Below are 16378 nucleotides of genomic sequence, written 5' to 3'. Positions count from 1 at the left end.
ATGTAGGTTTGTAGTGACAAAGGACGAGGACAGGTCTCTGTCCCGTCTGGTAAATATGTCTGTATGTTGAATATATCGGCCACTTTGTTAGTAGCTGTGTGTGTGTGTGTGTGTGAGATTATGCATATGTGACAGCTGTACACAAGATGCAGTGTTTGGTCTGTAAACAGAAGCCTCTGCTCTCTGAGTGGAGCTGGTTTGGTTTGCTCAGGTTTCCTCTCAATGCGGGAACCGAACAATACTTAACGATCAGTCGATTGACAGAACATTAATCTGCAACAATACTGAAGATTCACAAAAAGCTTGTTTAAAAAGGGGTTACAGCGGGACTGACCTCATTATTTTAATGTGCTAGTGAAGTGGTGACAGTATAGACATCACTGGACAAAGTGGTGCTTATTGACAATAATGTGAAAATGAGAAAGGCTTATAAAGGGCAATCTTGGCGACTACAAGTTGGTTAGTCGGCGTCCAGCACCTCGTAGTTGTGCTGTCTGTTCCACTGCACGTATTATGATCCCTCATTTTCTTTGTGTAATCTGTCTGAAAGTAGGTGGAACTTGCATTTAGTTCGTCCTCCAACGACTCAAACCCAAAGTGGAAGGAGAACAGCGGACATGAAAGCTGAGTTCCTGCAGTGAAAAAGGGCTGAAAGACTTCTTTCTCTTTGATCACCACAGAACAGCCTCCTCTGGCTGACGTTCATGTCATTATCTGAAGCTTAAAACATCAGTGACAATTAATGAGAGATGCTCTACATTTTGTCACCAGCAATCTAATCATACCTGTTGGTAATTCATCTCTCATGTCTTCTGGAAAGGTATTTACAAGTCTCTGATTTCAGTGTTCGATTAATGAAGAAGAAGAAGTATTGTCATGGATGACTTATGTTATGTTTCAAGTGTTGGAGATGTAACTTGACGCACGTATTGGTTTGCTGCACTTGCAGACACTGAAAGCTAGATGTGGAACAAGATACAGTAACGTGCAACACTTGTGAGGTTTCAGTTCCTTTCAAAAGTACCGTTCATGTTTTAGTGCAACAGTGCAGTTCTGTGGTGGGACTAGAGGGGGAGGTTTTATTCACACCTGAGCCACTGGTGCTGAAAATGAAAGTAGTTTTGGACCTCTAAGATGATTTTGGTTATATTTGAGCATTTAAATGATGCTCATATAGCAAAGTAGGACAGCAGTGGAATAAGGTTCAGTTCTATCCTCGTCAACATTGCAAGCAACATATTGACTTGGCTCTATTCCTACGCTAGTAGTATCGGAACATCTCTAGTGTTGGTGCGTCTTTGTGTTTTTCAAGTCTAAAAAGTAGCTGCTATGTTTAGGCCACAGAAAATAGCCTACAGCGCTCATATATGTCATTTTAAAATGTCAATTAAATGCAAGACTCCAGTGTCGCCCAAGAGGAATCGGCCTCATTATAAAAAAACAACAAGAAAATCTCAAAGGCTTAAAGGTTTAATCCTTTATATGGACACTACAGCACACATATTCTGTACATAACAATTATAACTGTGTACATATAATTGATTAGCCGGAAACACTAACAGCCTTGTGTGCTTTCTCATTTAATGGGCGTGTGTTTGTGTGCGTCTGCGCTTTTTTTATTTCATCCCTGCTCTGTCATTAAAGGAGATGAGGGGAGGATGTTTGTCCAAGACATTCTCTCAGGCTACCGTGTGTGTGTGTGTGTGTGTGTGTGTGTGTGTGTGTGTGTGTGCGTGTGCGTGCGTGCGAGTTACAACAAAGACTGCGCAGATTCCAACATGCATATGTGTCCGTGTCTCTATTTGTCTGATGCACTTCAGATTTGCTTACGTTGAGGTCTGTCTCAGAGCTATAATTTGTCCACGTGGTTAATGAATGTTTATGCCGGCTGCTAGTTAATGAGCTGAGGTTTCTTGTTTTTGACCCACCTCCACCTTAAGACGAGGAGCTTATGCGTTGCTCTTTCTAATTTGTCCTGTTTCCATTTGCTCTGTATCTTTGTTCTAATCAAGGAAAAACACTACAATTAAGGATTGGTTTATTTTTCTTACTTTGTTTAATATCTGAAGCCTCAAACTCGCTACGATTGTCGGTAGCTGATTATTTCAAACAGCAAAGCCTCTCAATCCCGACTATTTAAGTTCAAGGCAGTTGTGCTTCCTTTGACTTCACCATTAAACGACGATTGACGATTCAATTCTGGTGAAATTTTAGGTCGAAACAGTTTCCCCTTTCAGGCCAATAGCTTGTTTTTTTGTGTTTTAGAGGTGAGGTTTGTGAACCTCTCCTCAGTCATCTGCAGCAAACAATTCGAGCCTTGCTCAAGGGCACCCTTCAATGGTAATAACTCTGCTTTTGAGAATACACGCAGTTGTGTTTCTCTATATAAATCTAAGCTGGCCTGTGTTTGTTATTTTAATTTGCTGAGCTGAGTAATGGGATTCCAGCATTTGGTGCAGCGGCGTCATATGATAATTAATCACGGCCTTTAAACTGGTGCAGGAAGTGCTGAGTAGTAACATTCACTGAGGGTACAACTTACTTTTGCTTTTCTTTGTTAACTTTCACCTGAAGTTAGTAGGACTGTCCTCGACCAAAGCAATTCACACGTACGTCTTTGTCAACAAGTCAATCAGTCGATTTAATCCACAGAATCACACACAAGCACCACTTTGAATCTTGTGCTTAGCAGAGATGTGGTCATAAGTGTAATATTAATGTTCAGCATGAAACCTTAGCCGACTAAGACCAAAACAACAACGGGTTAATCCACATACACATTTGGACAACTGGTCTGGTGAGATGAAGAGCTGCTTGCTCACTGTAGTTTTGGTCCAACCTGAAGTCAGTGCAGGCAACACTTTTATCACCATGTTCACGCTGCAGCTACTCCATCCCACGACCCCCTGCGAGGTTCAGCCTCAGCCTCGCGTTCAGCATGGAAAAAAGCCTTTCTAGTGTTTTTTTTTATCACTCCCAACACGGACAGAAGGCCACTGCATCGAGTGCACTGCTTCCCAGTGTCGGTGGTGTCTGTGTTATCCAAACAGCAGATGATCCAGCTGACGACTTACACGTGTAAGGAAATTAAGCTGTTCTCATGGTATGCATTGTAGTGCAATGAAATGCTTTTTTTGCCAGAAGGAAAACTCTACAGTGTGTGTAGTTGTTAAACATCTGTGAGGCAAACGGCCAGCTGTGCCGTGCTCAGGCATCTCAATGTAGGGAGCGATTCAGCGCAGACTTTGGCATTGCATTAGAGGCAACATACCAGCAGTGAGCCAGATGAAGACACCAGAATATTGTTGCAAATCATCCAATTATGCGTTTCACATTCAATCCTTCCATTTATTTTGGTACGTGGTCAGGCTGACAGTGGCAGGAGGGCTTCTTCTTAAGCTGTTCCCTGTGAGTGCTCCGAGGCGTAGGAAGAGTAACGCTGCCTTCACACAAAGTAGTAGTCCGTCTCTGGCTTCTCATAAATCTGCAGCTCTGTGGGTGTGGTGCGTTGAACGCATAATTCACACTAATTTACAGACAGGACTCTGGACTGAACTGTTTTCTGACACAGCCGCCGTACTATGCAGGACGCTTTTCATTTCCTGTTGCACCGTTCGTTTCCAGAGTGCAGAATAGCTTTGTTTTTTGTCTGTTTTAACAATAATTTTAATTATGCGTTTTTGAAAGAGTTGTTAAACAGTGATGCCGGCATAGCGGTCCTGTACCTGGGCTGGAGACAATCCCTCAGTCCTGTTGTGGAGCGGAGGAGTAAAAAACTCAGCTTACTGTGGGAATCAAAGGACAAAAATGCCCCAAGAAATCTCAGAATGCGCCTAAAACTGTTATTGAGGGGCACAAATTAATTATGGCCAAATCCTAAACCAAGCCATCATTTTATTTTCATTTAATTTCCATTTCCGTCTATAACACGGGACATAAAATTAAATGTTTTTAACTGTAATTTGACCTGGTTTATTTATCTGATTCTGTTTTGATACTTCTATTATATTATCTACTTCTTAGAATGTTTGTTATCTTTTATTTTTACTTTTAGTTGTCATACATTGTTGGATTTATTGTTAGCTTTTTTGTTTGCAAGCATTGTTTTCTACCCCAACACCATCGTAAATAAGGGAAACCTCATCATTGGTCTTTCGATACTGTAAAATAAAAGCTTAACTCCAGATGTGCACACACAACAGTATGCTTTTTATTTACTCGTGTGTGCACAGGGTGGAGATTACTGTATGCATTTTAATCTTTGCTCATTCCACATTAAAAACGCTACAGCTGCAACGTAATGAATCGACTAATTGATTCAAATAAATTGCCAACTAACTCGATTGTAAACGTGATTGGTACTTCATACCAGTTTTGCGTCCGTCATGAGTGGCATCTCAGAACTTGATTCCTCTTCCTCCTTATCATCATCACAGCAAATGGTGATGAGCCTGCGGGTGTCGGAGCTGCAGGTGCTGCTGGGATACGCTGGGCGCAACAAGCACGGACGAAAGCACGAGCTGCTGACCAAGGCGCTGCATCTGCTGAAGGCCGGCTGCAGCCCCGCCGTGCACATGAAGGTCAAAGAGCTCTACCGACGACGCTTCCCCGCCAAAATGGTTTCCCACTCGGAGCTGGCCATGCCCGGGCCGCACCACCCGGCCACGGCTGGCGTGGTCGGGGGAGGGGGCGCCGCACTGCCCGCCGGCATGACGCAGCTGGCGTACGAGGGCCACGCCGGTCACGGCGGAGCCCCGTCGCCCGCCGCCTTACTGCCCCTCTCCCTGCTCGGCCCCGGGAAGCACGAGTTAACCGGGCTGACGCACCACCTGTCCGGCTCGGCCACGCTGCACCCGGTCCACCCGGACGTCAAGCTGCAGAGGCTGCCCTTCTACGACATGCTGGACGAGCTCATCAAGCCAACCAGTCTAGGTGAGGGCAGGCGTGAGTGGGTGTTGAGTGAGAGGTGGATATAAAGGGAATGATGCATTTAATCACTATGTATGCACGTTATATTTGCACTATATATCATAACACTGCAGGGTAAAATGAATGAGTATACACATTGAATGGAGAGACAGATTAGCTTTTAGTATTGCGTCAAACCTGGTTTCAGAAAAATGTGTATGACTGAGATATGTTTGTTTTGTGTAGCTTCACTAAGCCAGAATTCACATGGCTGCTTCAAATGACAAACTCTGTGTAGAAAAATGCAAGAAAACACTATAAAACGGAAGGTTGCAGACACAGATATATTTACGGTAACTGAGACGTAACATTTTAGTGCACGTCATCCCTCTCTCTCCATATGTTTCCTGTCTGTATCTTCGCCGTCGGACTGAAAATGCCCAACAAATAATCTGCAAGGTTGTGGATATTTATGTCAGTGTGACATTCCCATAATAATCATGGCAGCAGTCACAGAAAACATTGATATTTGTGTTTCCGCTGTCGTGGAGAGGCTCCCTGCCAGTGCTGCTGTTGTGCTGCCTGCTAATGCGTTGACACGGCACCAAAAATGTTACTGCAAAAAATATCATTTGCAGATTCCCCACGAGAGTTCAGAGTAAACAGAGGCCACTGTTGGTTCAGAAGAGGTGTCAGTGAAAATATTTATCAATAAAGGATGAAGAGTTTCCTTCTCAGATTCTACCTCTACCACCTCTTCTACTACTTATCTGATAGTGGTTGTACTTGCTCAGCTGTATATTTCTACTAATGAGCAAGAGAGCCTGAGTTTAGTCTATTGGATTGATATGTGACTCATATATTTGATCCTCTTCCACACAGTGAGGCTTACAGCCTATTAATTAAACACTGGTATCGGATCGGTACTCGGTATCGACCGATACACAAAGCCCAGGTATCGGTATCAGGACTGAAAAAGTCGGGTCGTTGTCCCGAGATTAGTCAAAAGCTTGAAACCAACATTAAACAATTAATCATATATTTAGTTTTCATTTGTTGTGGATACACAGCTGTAGTGAGTCCAAAAATGTATCCTTTTTAAGTTTAAAATTTAATATTTTAGGTTTTGATTTGGTCTCTTGTTTCGCACAGCACTACAAAAGTAGTTTATACTCACAAACATAATTAAAGCATCAGAAAACTTGCAGATAAAATAACTATAACAAAAAATAGTGTGTTCATTCAAGACCTCATTACTTTAATGAGTACAAATATCAAGAATCTTATATCCAGTCTGGCCTTTAGTTCACTACTTATTAAGAGACTTTTGATCTTTGTCTCGGTCAGATTTCATATTATATTAAGTGTGCATCCAGCACCCAGACTGCATTTAGCATAATAACAATCTTTGGGCTCAGGGATGTATTGCAAATATATGGAAATGTCTAGATTTTCCAACATTAGCATTTTAATGGAGTAAGAGACCATCTCATGATTAATTTGCGTGCAGATGCATGTACAAACACAGTGCCTGCAGCTCTGTCATCACACCATCTTTCTCCTCTTCCCTCGGCCTCTCTCACTCCATCCGTTTCCTGAACATGTCCCATCCCTCTCGGCCTCCTCTCCCTCTCTCTCTCCCCCTCTCTCCCCCCCACTCCGTCTTCCATTCTCACTCTGTCTCTGTGGCCATCATCGGTTAAAATTTGCATGCAAAGTGATGAAATCATATAGACGTGCACTTGTGCCCGCAGAACACACCCTCCCTTCATTTGAATCTGAATCGCGCATTCACATCATTCTCTCTCTCACACACACACACACACACACACACACACACACATACGTCTGCATATACAGTACTTTTAAACACAAACGTACTTTCCAATAAATAATGCATGCTGATCGTATTGTTCTCAGAGACGGCGAGAGCGCGGAGGGATGAACGAGAGGAAACTCGTGAAGGAAGATGGTGCACATCGTTTCACAAAGCTGAACATTTTTAATTTGCTTCAAAAACGAGCCTCTTTATCCTAAAAATAATGGGGGGCAGTAATGGAACCACTTGATTAATTGTGAGTCGCCCCTCATGGGCAGAATAGAAGATTTTCTTCTCTTGCTTTGCTGTAGTCTCCTCTCTCCTTGTTCAAACCCTTTTTCATACTCTGCCTCTTCTCTGCTTGTTTACTTCTCTCTGATCTTCTGATTGCTGCTCAATCCCTCTCTCTCTCTCTCTCTCTCCCCCCCCCATTGTTGTTGCCTCTCCTGTTGCCTCGCCTCCAGTTTCTCTCTCCCTCGCTCTCTCCCTTCCCCCACTTGCTCTCTTGGTTTGCAAGATTTCTTTTTTTTTCGCTGGTGGAAGCTGATTTTGTTGGCCATGAATGTGCTCAACCGGGATTCCGACAGGGTTTTTGCAAGTGCAGTGAAAGGAAAGATTATGACTTGTTTGGTGCGTCCTTGCATCTGAAATTGGAATGAATAAATCAGAGTAAGTCTTTTTCCACAGCTCAACTGCAGGTTATTTGTAAAATTCAGAAAATAGTTTTTGTTGTCTGTACTCAACGAATTTGGCATTCAAGTAAAAAAATACATAAATAACTAAGGAAACGCCAAATATACAGTGCAGTAAGAAACAGCACAGCACAACGGTTAGTTCATGCCAGACGCATATCATCCCCGTATTTAATTGTTTAAATATGGGGATAGTTTCAGAGCGTCTCTCCTGGAAGACATATCGTTGCTCTCGTCTGTCCACAGCAAAAGTGATAGAATTCATTATTTTAAGAATTACGTAAGAGAGTTCCTGAAACATTGTTGTGTTTTTTTTAACTTACACATATGCTGCCACACATTTTCAGCTCCTCAGCACACACACCAGTTCCATAAATCAGAATCGGAACCGTTTATTGCCATGGTATGTTGAACATACAAGGAATTTGACATGACGGGAGGTGCATAACATTTAACAATCAACAACAATCAACACAGTGCAAAGTAACATATTAAAATTTACAGAAAAATATAAAATAAAGTGCACAAACGAACAGATAACAGGACTATAAACAAGTGAGATGTAAGTGTAGTGTAAAAGTATCGAGTGTATTTAAATAAGAACCTAGAAGGGATGTGCAGGGGAGTGACCGGTAGGGGATTGTCCTGGGGATGAAAGAGTCAGTGGGGGACCCGGGCTCTGTTAATGAGCCCGACTGCGGATGGAAAGAAGCTGTTCGTGTGTCGTGAGGTCTTGGTCCTGATGGACCTCAGCCTCCTGCCAGATGGAAGGGGCATGAACAGTTTTTGTCCAGGGTGAGAGGCAAATTCACCCCTTCAGCTGAGATATAAGGATTTCTGCGCGTTAGTTCTGACCTTTTGTTTCTCCGACATGCATATTCCTCTCTTGTCGGCTTGCAGGCAGTAATTTGTTTTTGACTTTTTGCACAATCTGTACTATTTTAGGACTTCCCAAGTCCCTACATTCTAGAGCTTTTTAGTAGAAGAAGCTGTGGGTTTGTTGGTTTCTGTGCATTTCCCAACACTTCACGCAGTAAGTAGTGTATGGACGTCTACTATATAGGACAACAATGTAAGGTGTAATGTAGCTTGATTTAAGAAAAGTCTAGTACAGTATTGCCCATTTGAACTCTCTCACTGTGATACCTCTTCAAGCTGCAGCAGCACGTATCATTAATGAACTTAAAAACATAACCCGAGTCCTCATAGTAGCCTCGTTTCTTTAGTGCATGTGATCGTACTTATTATCCCTCTCACACCTCCCCTCCCTCATCTCTCCCCTCCCTCTCCGCTGAGTCTTCTCAGTTTGGGGGATGCAGGTGAGTCGGGCCTCTGTTCATCCCTGGTCCAGCACCAGCTACTCCTTTATCACCATGGCGACCTCACTGGTTGAACTCTCCATCATTACCTCGTCCTCGGCGGAGAACGAGGCCTCTGTGCTCATTATGGAGATCATTGTGGTGCACATGCATTATACATGATTTAATCACCATATCTTCAGGAATCGGATGCAGGCCCCTTTTCGCATTTGATGAGCGTTTCGTGCATAATGGCTTGTTACATGAGAAGATCGCTGTGATATTCATACAATGGAGGAAAAATCGTGTGGTTTGAAAAAAAAAACATCAAGTGTTTGGAACAAAGATGAGTCGTCGCTCCATGATTTTATCTTTGAAATAATCTTTAAAAACTTCACGTCTGGGTTTAATTGTTAATAAAAAAGTGTCCCGCCCATTTAGGCAAAGTAGTAGGTCACTAAAGGAAGCTATCTTCAGCTCTACATACAGTTTGGTGCCATCTGTGGGTTCCGCTGTGAACACAGTAACATATTAACTCATCATACCTGATACGAGCGTCACACTGACAAAACAGGTTGCCTAATTTGTCCTAAACACGTTACCACTTTTGAGCACAGCTTTGCATCCTTTGATGAACTGTTGATGCAGTTTTTGAACTTTCACACGACAATGCTCAACAGTTCTTGAGTAATTGAGAAAAGTTCTCCTGAGCTCATATATTAAGGAGCCATCTCACTTTGTTGTGGATCCAGTTTTCTCGCCTGCCACCCGACATTTGCTAGCAGACACGCAAAACGGCTACTTGTTCGGGTACCAGTCATCAAAACAGGGGAAAATAAAAACGTTTTTGAAATGAACACATAAATTGGTACACTTCCTGTGATTGGTTCGAGTGGTGTTCACACCAGAAATGAACCGCTCTGGACGTCACTCGACAGCGGTACGAGACGACCCCCTCAAGGCGGACCAGACAGCGGCTGTTTGATCCGCACCAGAGTTTGAGTCCGTTGTTCACACCAACCCTAACGAACCCAATCCAGTGTTCATGTAACCGACCGAACCAACTCAACAAGACTGACGTGAACGCGCTCTAAAATCTTTCTATCCCAGACAAAGCACGATACGTTGTATTTTATCTAAAGTTGTCATTAAACCAAAAAAGAAAACGAGGGGAAGAGAACTGGGCCTTTATGTAAGAGCTGCCAGTAGAGACGAGCCTTTACCTCTAAGTAAATATATTTATTTGTATTAGTCGAAGGACCCTCTCTGTTTTCTGATCTGCTCTCCTTCGCTGTGCTAATTGGCTCGTTCTGCTGTTTCACATAGAAACCCTTTCAGTGGTTCAGACGCAGTGAATCCTTCAGAGTGTGTTGTTATTAGATTAATTAATAGATCTAATCAACCCCATCCAAGAGTAACTAGGCAACAGCCCAATCATTAACAAAGACTTTAGTTTTTATCATTGTGGGACACCAGATTAGACTCATCCAGACGTTGCTCTCTTCATGACGGCAGTTATCCTCCCTGCTGGAGTGTCCTTGAGCAAGCACACTTAGCCAGGTTACTCTGTACCTCTTGTTTTTCCCTTGGATCTGCAAGCGAATACGTGTCGCACATAAAGTGCATTCACGTACGTCTCCTGCGTGAATCAGTAAAAATATAATATCACATACATGATCAGCTTAAGCACCTCGACAATCGAAACACGAGCTGGGATTTACCCGCTCTCGCTCTGACCGCCGCGTGATCCCGAGCAAAAAATCTTTATCTCTCTGTAAACAACTCGGCCTTCTCACAACAAATGAACATCAACAAAGGAGCTCTGGCTGCTCTGAACTATAAACACGCTGCACAAAATGGCCTCCCTCTCTCAGAGCGTATACGACCGGCATTGTTTTCTTCTAAGTCGGCGCATCATCGTCCCTGATTAGACGGACCCGAGCCCTGATTGTAACAGTTCTCGCTCATTTTATCTGATCTCCAACATAAGCAATGTCGTTTCCTTCCATTTGACCTTACTGTTAGTGTGCTCCATGAAGTAATGACAAGGGCATGGCGTTTACCGCATGAAGCCAAGTTCTAAAGACATTGTGAAGTGCCTGCTATAGTGTATATACATTGATAGGGATAGCAGGGTTCAGCTGCCAGGCCGAGAAAATGTAATTTCAGTCTCAGCAGTCCTGCAAGCACACTGGAATGCCTTAATGAGCGCTGTCAATATATAACTGCACGCCCTTATGCATATAATAAAGGATAATTGCTGCTGTTAGGGGGGAGGGGACGTAACACTTCTGGAAAATGTTCTTTTGACAGTGTGTGTGTGGGTGTAACATCCAGATCTGGCCTTTTTGTTTTCAGATCCTTCTAACATTGTAGTTTTGAGTTTGAGTGACGCTGAAAGGATTTGTGTTTGTGTTTGTGTGTGTGTGTGTGTGTGTGTGTGTGTGTGTGTGTGTGTGTGTGTGTGTGTGTGTGTGTGTGTGTGTGTGTGTGTGTGTGTGTGTGTGTGTGTGTGTGTGTGTGTGTGTGTGTGTGTGCGCGCGCGTGCGCGCCTGTGGTGCACTAAACAGAGAAAAAGTAGCAGAGCCACTAACAAGTTAATAAACTCCAGCTGGGCTTTGTTGTGCTGAAGACGGGCTTCAGAGCTGAGCACATTCTCTGTAGCTTAGCTCACACATCTTCTCTTCAAACCAGGACTAAACCGGCACCGAGGGCTTTCGAGGTTTCTACTGACTGTCGGGTCACAGTCAGCATTGACAGAATATTCATATTCATCATTAGTCCGAGCTGGAACATAAATCTAGTTTGGACATAAATGTGCTGGGTACAAAGTCTTGTTATATTTCTCTGGTTTGTAAATGACAAGCATTTAGTTCCCTTCCTCCCAGTGTGACCAGTAATGGTAGTCTTCTGCATGGGGTGGAGGAAGTACTGCGATCTTTTACTGCAGTAAAAGTACTAATACCACGCTGTGAAAACAGTCAATTGCAAGTAAAAGTACAAACATTACTTAAGTTTAAATGTATAAGCAATGTCTGCATATTTACTTAAAGTATGAATAGTAAAAGTACAATTGATGTTTTAAATTTGGATAAATATTACAGTATGTTGCACTTTACTGCTGTAGATGTTTATGTTTGTGCTAATTGTAACTTTTTTATATACAGTTGGGTAGTTTACTCTACAGCAATTCATCATGTTCTATAAGATCATCGTGTGTCTGCAGCGTCGCTGAGAACCACAAATCTCTAAAAAGTCCACTTTTCACGAGCTCATAGAAACAGTTGTCAGCTTGGTGACGATGCATTTTCCAGCTCAACTTCAAATAGTTTATCCATCTTTAAGTAGGATCATTTTCTAAAGTACAAGTTAAATAAAATAGAAACACAGTACTCGTGTAAAGTACAAGTACCTCAAATTTCTACGTGATTAAATGGACTTTAAGCAAATGTTTGAAGGTTTGCAAATGTTCCTCAATTTCACTTTGTCAAACGTTCACTCTGATGACATGTGAGCTAAACGCTAATGTAGCAGCCCTGCAATAACTCCATGAAGGTTGTAATGTTCAGTCTTTGTCAAACAGCTTTAGAAAGTTGTTTATTCTACTATATGGTACTTTTAGATGCTGTGGTTCGTGAGGCTGTACTGACGGGTGTTTCTATTATTTTGTCCACCCTATTTATATCAGTGAGGGTAGATTAGATATTAGAAACACTAACCCGAATACACTTCACCAACACTACACACTACAGCTTCAACTAGCCTTTATTTTCTGTAATTGAGAAGCTATAAGAGACCTCTCAGACTATAGTTTCATACAGAAAACCTAATAAAATGGCAGCTAACTATGTTTTGTGTCCTCCCTGGTTAATTTCCTCTTCACTGTAAACATCAACCCATTGGAGATCATTTTCCCATCTGTCACTCTGCCCACCACCATCTGTCTCTCCATCACATACATTTTACATTATTAAACAAAGTCTTATGCAGCATGTTGGCTGGTACAGCAGACAGCGGGGGACACAGACTGTGTCCCATGAAGGACGGAGAGTCTGCAGGTTCCCATGTCATACAGTATGCTCTCTTACGTCACGTTTAACATTACTCCAGATGGCTAAAGCACAAACATCTAAACGGTTGGATTGATTTCAAAAGTCGGATGTCGAGCACACGGGGTCCATCACAAATTCATTCATGTTCGTTATTTACATGTCAAGTCTATTCTCTTCAAGACGACTAAAGAAGACTTTTATGAGCTCTGCAATATCCAGCTGTGGTGTTGAGCGGGAACAAACTCTTGTGTGAGATTTGCACCGACAGAAGCTCAGATTTGTTTGTTGTAATGACGCTCGTGTCTCAAAATGAATGTCCCAGTGAAACGTTCACATTCTAATAAGCAGCACTAACAGAACTACGATTACATGCTGGGACAGAAACGGGCTCAATAACAGTAATTACAATTCTGTTTATAGCATCATCCTATTTGTGTCTTCTTCTTTCAGCGAAGTTAAGCAGAGACTTTATTCATTGAAAGCGTATTCTGTATGTGATGTCAACTAATTATTTATATTGACGCTTCTTTCCTCAACTACAGAGTTTCTGCCTCGACTAAACGTGATAAAAATCAAATGTAGCATCCTGCATGCCCGTCTTGTGTTCTACTTAACAAGTGATCCAAAGTCAAACATGCTTTCATCGCTTGGTTTATATTTTCACCGATATACATATTTGATAGGACTGCAGCTTCTATCAGGGTTTCTTTGCTCAGAGAAGAAAGACTGAGACAAAGCACATCAGAATAAGATCATTCATGTTTGAAGCCTGTTTTTATTCACGTAACCTTTGGTTTGCACCAGCAGGAGATAGATTTCAGTTTCACGTGTCAGTGGAGTCATTTTTAAATATTAGTTCTGAAACTCTCCATCATTTCTCAGTTAATCTACCTCACACAGACATAACACACCAAATGTTTTCCTCCATATGACAGTATTTTCAGTTTTTACTAAGGCTGGGTATGGTTTCATATTTTTCGATACTGATACTGTTCCTATACCATAATGATGGTTTTTAACAAACCTTACGCTGAAAATGTATTTTTGACTTAACATAAGAAGCCAAACTCCTCAAATTTAAAATCATATTTTGACATTTTAGGAAATATCCTTGTTTGCTTTCTTGCTGCAAGTTCTCTGCGCTAAATATGAAGCTGTAGCGAGCAGCCTGTTAGCTTAGCATAATGACTTTAAAAGGGGGAACATTTCCAAAAGAAATAGTCTGACACAAAACTCCCCGGTGAAACTTGTCGTCACTGTGGTTGTCGTGCGGATTAAACAAACAAGATCTAATGTGCTAATTAATCAGCTTTGGAGAAGCTGGTAAGCAGATTTTGTTACGGTTTGGACAGAGCCAGACTAGCTGTTTCCAGTCTTTATGCTAAGCTAAGCTAACCGGCTGCTGGCTATGGCTTCATATTTAACTGCAGGAAAGCAACAAAAAAAGCACATTTACCAAAATGTCTGTTCCTTTAAATGTTGTCAAGCTTAATCAGCCATACGAGAACTTTGCTTAAATAAGATACAGGATACATTTGGCAAAAGGTTGATTTAACTCAGACTATGCCTGATCATGGATATGTATAATCTGAGCGTTTCTCAGCACTTCACACTTCAATAGATCAGTACCAGAAAAGTATTACAGTCTGACATCAAGCCTCAGTTTTAATATCACAATGTGTCCGAAAAATAGAAACACTGTGTATGCATCTTAAATCACTGGAGGTAGAGAAGCCACTGTGGGAGTTTGTGTGTGCGTCGGGGTAAAAGTAAGTTTGTGTGTTAGAGAGAGAGCGAGAGAGGAAGACATCCATCAAAGCTCATTTCAACCCTTCTCATATCTCTCCCAACCACACACATTGAAACACCAGAAAAAAAACCCACTGCCAGAGAGAGAGTGAGTTATAGAGCGATGGAGAGATGATGGGGGAGAGTGAGAGAGAGAGAGAGAGAGGACAGAGTGAGAGAGCACTTTCTATTTATAGCCCGTGTGCCCGGAGAGGAGGAACACTGTAGTTCGAAAGCACACTTGGTGCGTATGATTTTGTTCTGCAGTACACAGGCTGCCGCTCCTAAGATGCAGGAACAGAAAGAAGATGTATCATTAATAAAAACCATGCCATAGAAATTATATACCATGTTGGTGGTAAGAATGTGTCTTAATTACTGTGAAAATGAAAGGCTGTTTGAAAGAAGGAACATGATTGGTCCAGTAATCGTCCCCTACATGGAGAGAAATTACCGACCTGTGATTGTCCTGCTGGGTGTGTGTTGGTCATGCGTGCACACCGATACTCTGCATGTGTTTTTAACTGCCACTCACCGATATTTTAAGTAATTAAAGCAGCAATCATGATTCAATTCGGTAACTTATCTTCCCCCTCACTTTACGCAGCCTTCAGGCCAAAAGGTTCCCGCTGAGATTCAGCATGTCACTCAAGATACGACAGGCACACACACAAAAGGAGTTCTGTTATAAAACGTAAAAATAAAGAAAAGGTTCCACTGGTCTGTAATGCTAACTCACCGCTGTACGCAGCACTCTTGTGGTGAATGCTACAAGCTTTTGCAGTTGGTTTCCCTTTTGCAAACAACGAAGCCGTTTCCTGCAGGGACTGAGTTTAGACATCTGTCTCTCAGTTAGAATAAAAATAAAAAAAAAAGTATTTTATTGATCATTATGAGGGAACGTTAAGCCCATGAAATTGGGGCGGGTTGGGTTGAGTTCTTACGTAAATCTGCAGAACTGTCTGTTCTGTCCACCGTTACTGTGTGAACCGATAACGTCCTGTTAAACTGTTGAGTTTCAAGGTTCATCAGGATTTGTTCTATCAAAAAACAGTACATCCAGAAATAGTTGCGGCTCATAACTCGTTCTTCTGTTTGTGTACAGATTACACAAACGGTGTACAACGTGTTAATAAGTGAGCTCTAGCAGTGTGTGTATTTTATTACCTTTGGACAGAGCCAAGCTAGCTGTTTCCCCCTGATTCCAGTCTTTTATGCTAAGCTAAGCTAATCGCATCCCACCTCTAGCTCATCCTGAGCACAGTGGTTTCGATCTTTTCATCCAACTCTCGGACAGAACTAGCATATTTCCAAAAATGTTGAATTATTCCTTTACAGTCAAACACAAAACACACTCATAGCTCCGTGTTTCATGCTAACCTCTTTCTAGCACGTACACACACACTTTTCTTTGCCAACTTTCTGTCTCTTTAATGGAGGCTGGGTTAGTAGCACCAGTTATTTCCAGCACCTCTCCGTGGGCCTATAAATAGAGTGCACACACACCCACACACACACACACACACACACATTTTCTTCCTCTTCTTCACCTTCGTGTGAGGCAGTCTGGTTTTGACGTCCAGGTGTTCTTTACCTTTTGCTCATTTCATGCCAACAAGATCTAACCAATAATGCTAATTATACAGGATACACTGATACACTTGACACACACTTCTTCTCTCTTTGTTTTATGCTCGTCTGTAGATTAAAACAGTCGTTTACTGTAACGCTTGGTCTTATTTATCTCACTGTCTTGGTGTCACTGACGTTTGTTCGCTGTTTGAAACTTGGTGCATGCATGTGACTTTGCTGGTTACTAAA

At 42.2% G+C, this 16378-nt stretch overlaps 1 protein-coding gene across 2 annotated transcripts in view; it reads left to right on the top strand.

Moving 5' to 3' along the window:
- Nucleotides 1–16378, top strand: part of LOC142934177 (E3 SUMO-protein ligase PIAS1-like) — a 37623-nt gene that overhangs the window by 12625 nt on the left and 8620 nt on the right. For both annotated transcript variants that reach the window (XM_076078612.1, XM_076078614.1), the window contains exon 2: nt 4437–4932. In XM_076078612.1, coding sequence (XP_075934727.1) covers nt 4437–4932 — 496 coding nt within the window. The remainder of the gene's footprint in view (nt 1–4436; nt 4933–16378) is intronic.

This window comes from Anarhichas minor, unplaced genomic scaffold (genome assembly GCF_050575085.1).
Source record: "Anarhichas minor isolate MPS153535 unplaced genomic scaffold, ASM5057508v1 ptg000067l, whole genome shotgun sequence".
Classification (NCBI taxonomy): domain Eukaryota; kingdom Metazoa; phylum Chordata; class Actinopteri; order Perciformes; family Anarhichadidae; genus Anarhichas; species Anarhichas minor.
The sequence above is the reverse complement of the archived record's forward strand: the minus strand, read 5'-3'. Positions and strand labels throughout refer to the sequence as shown.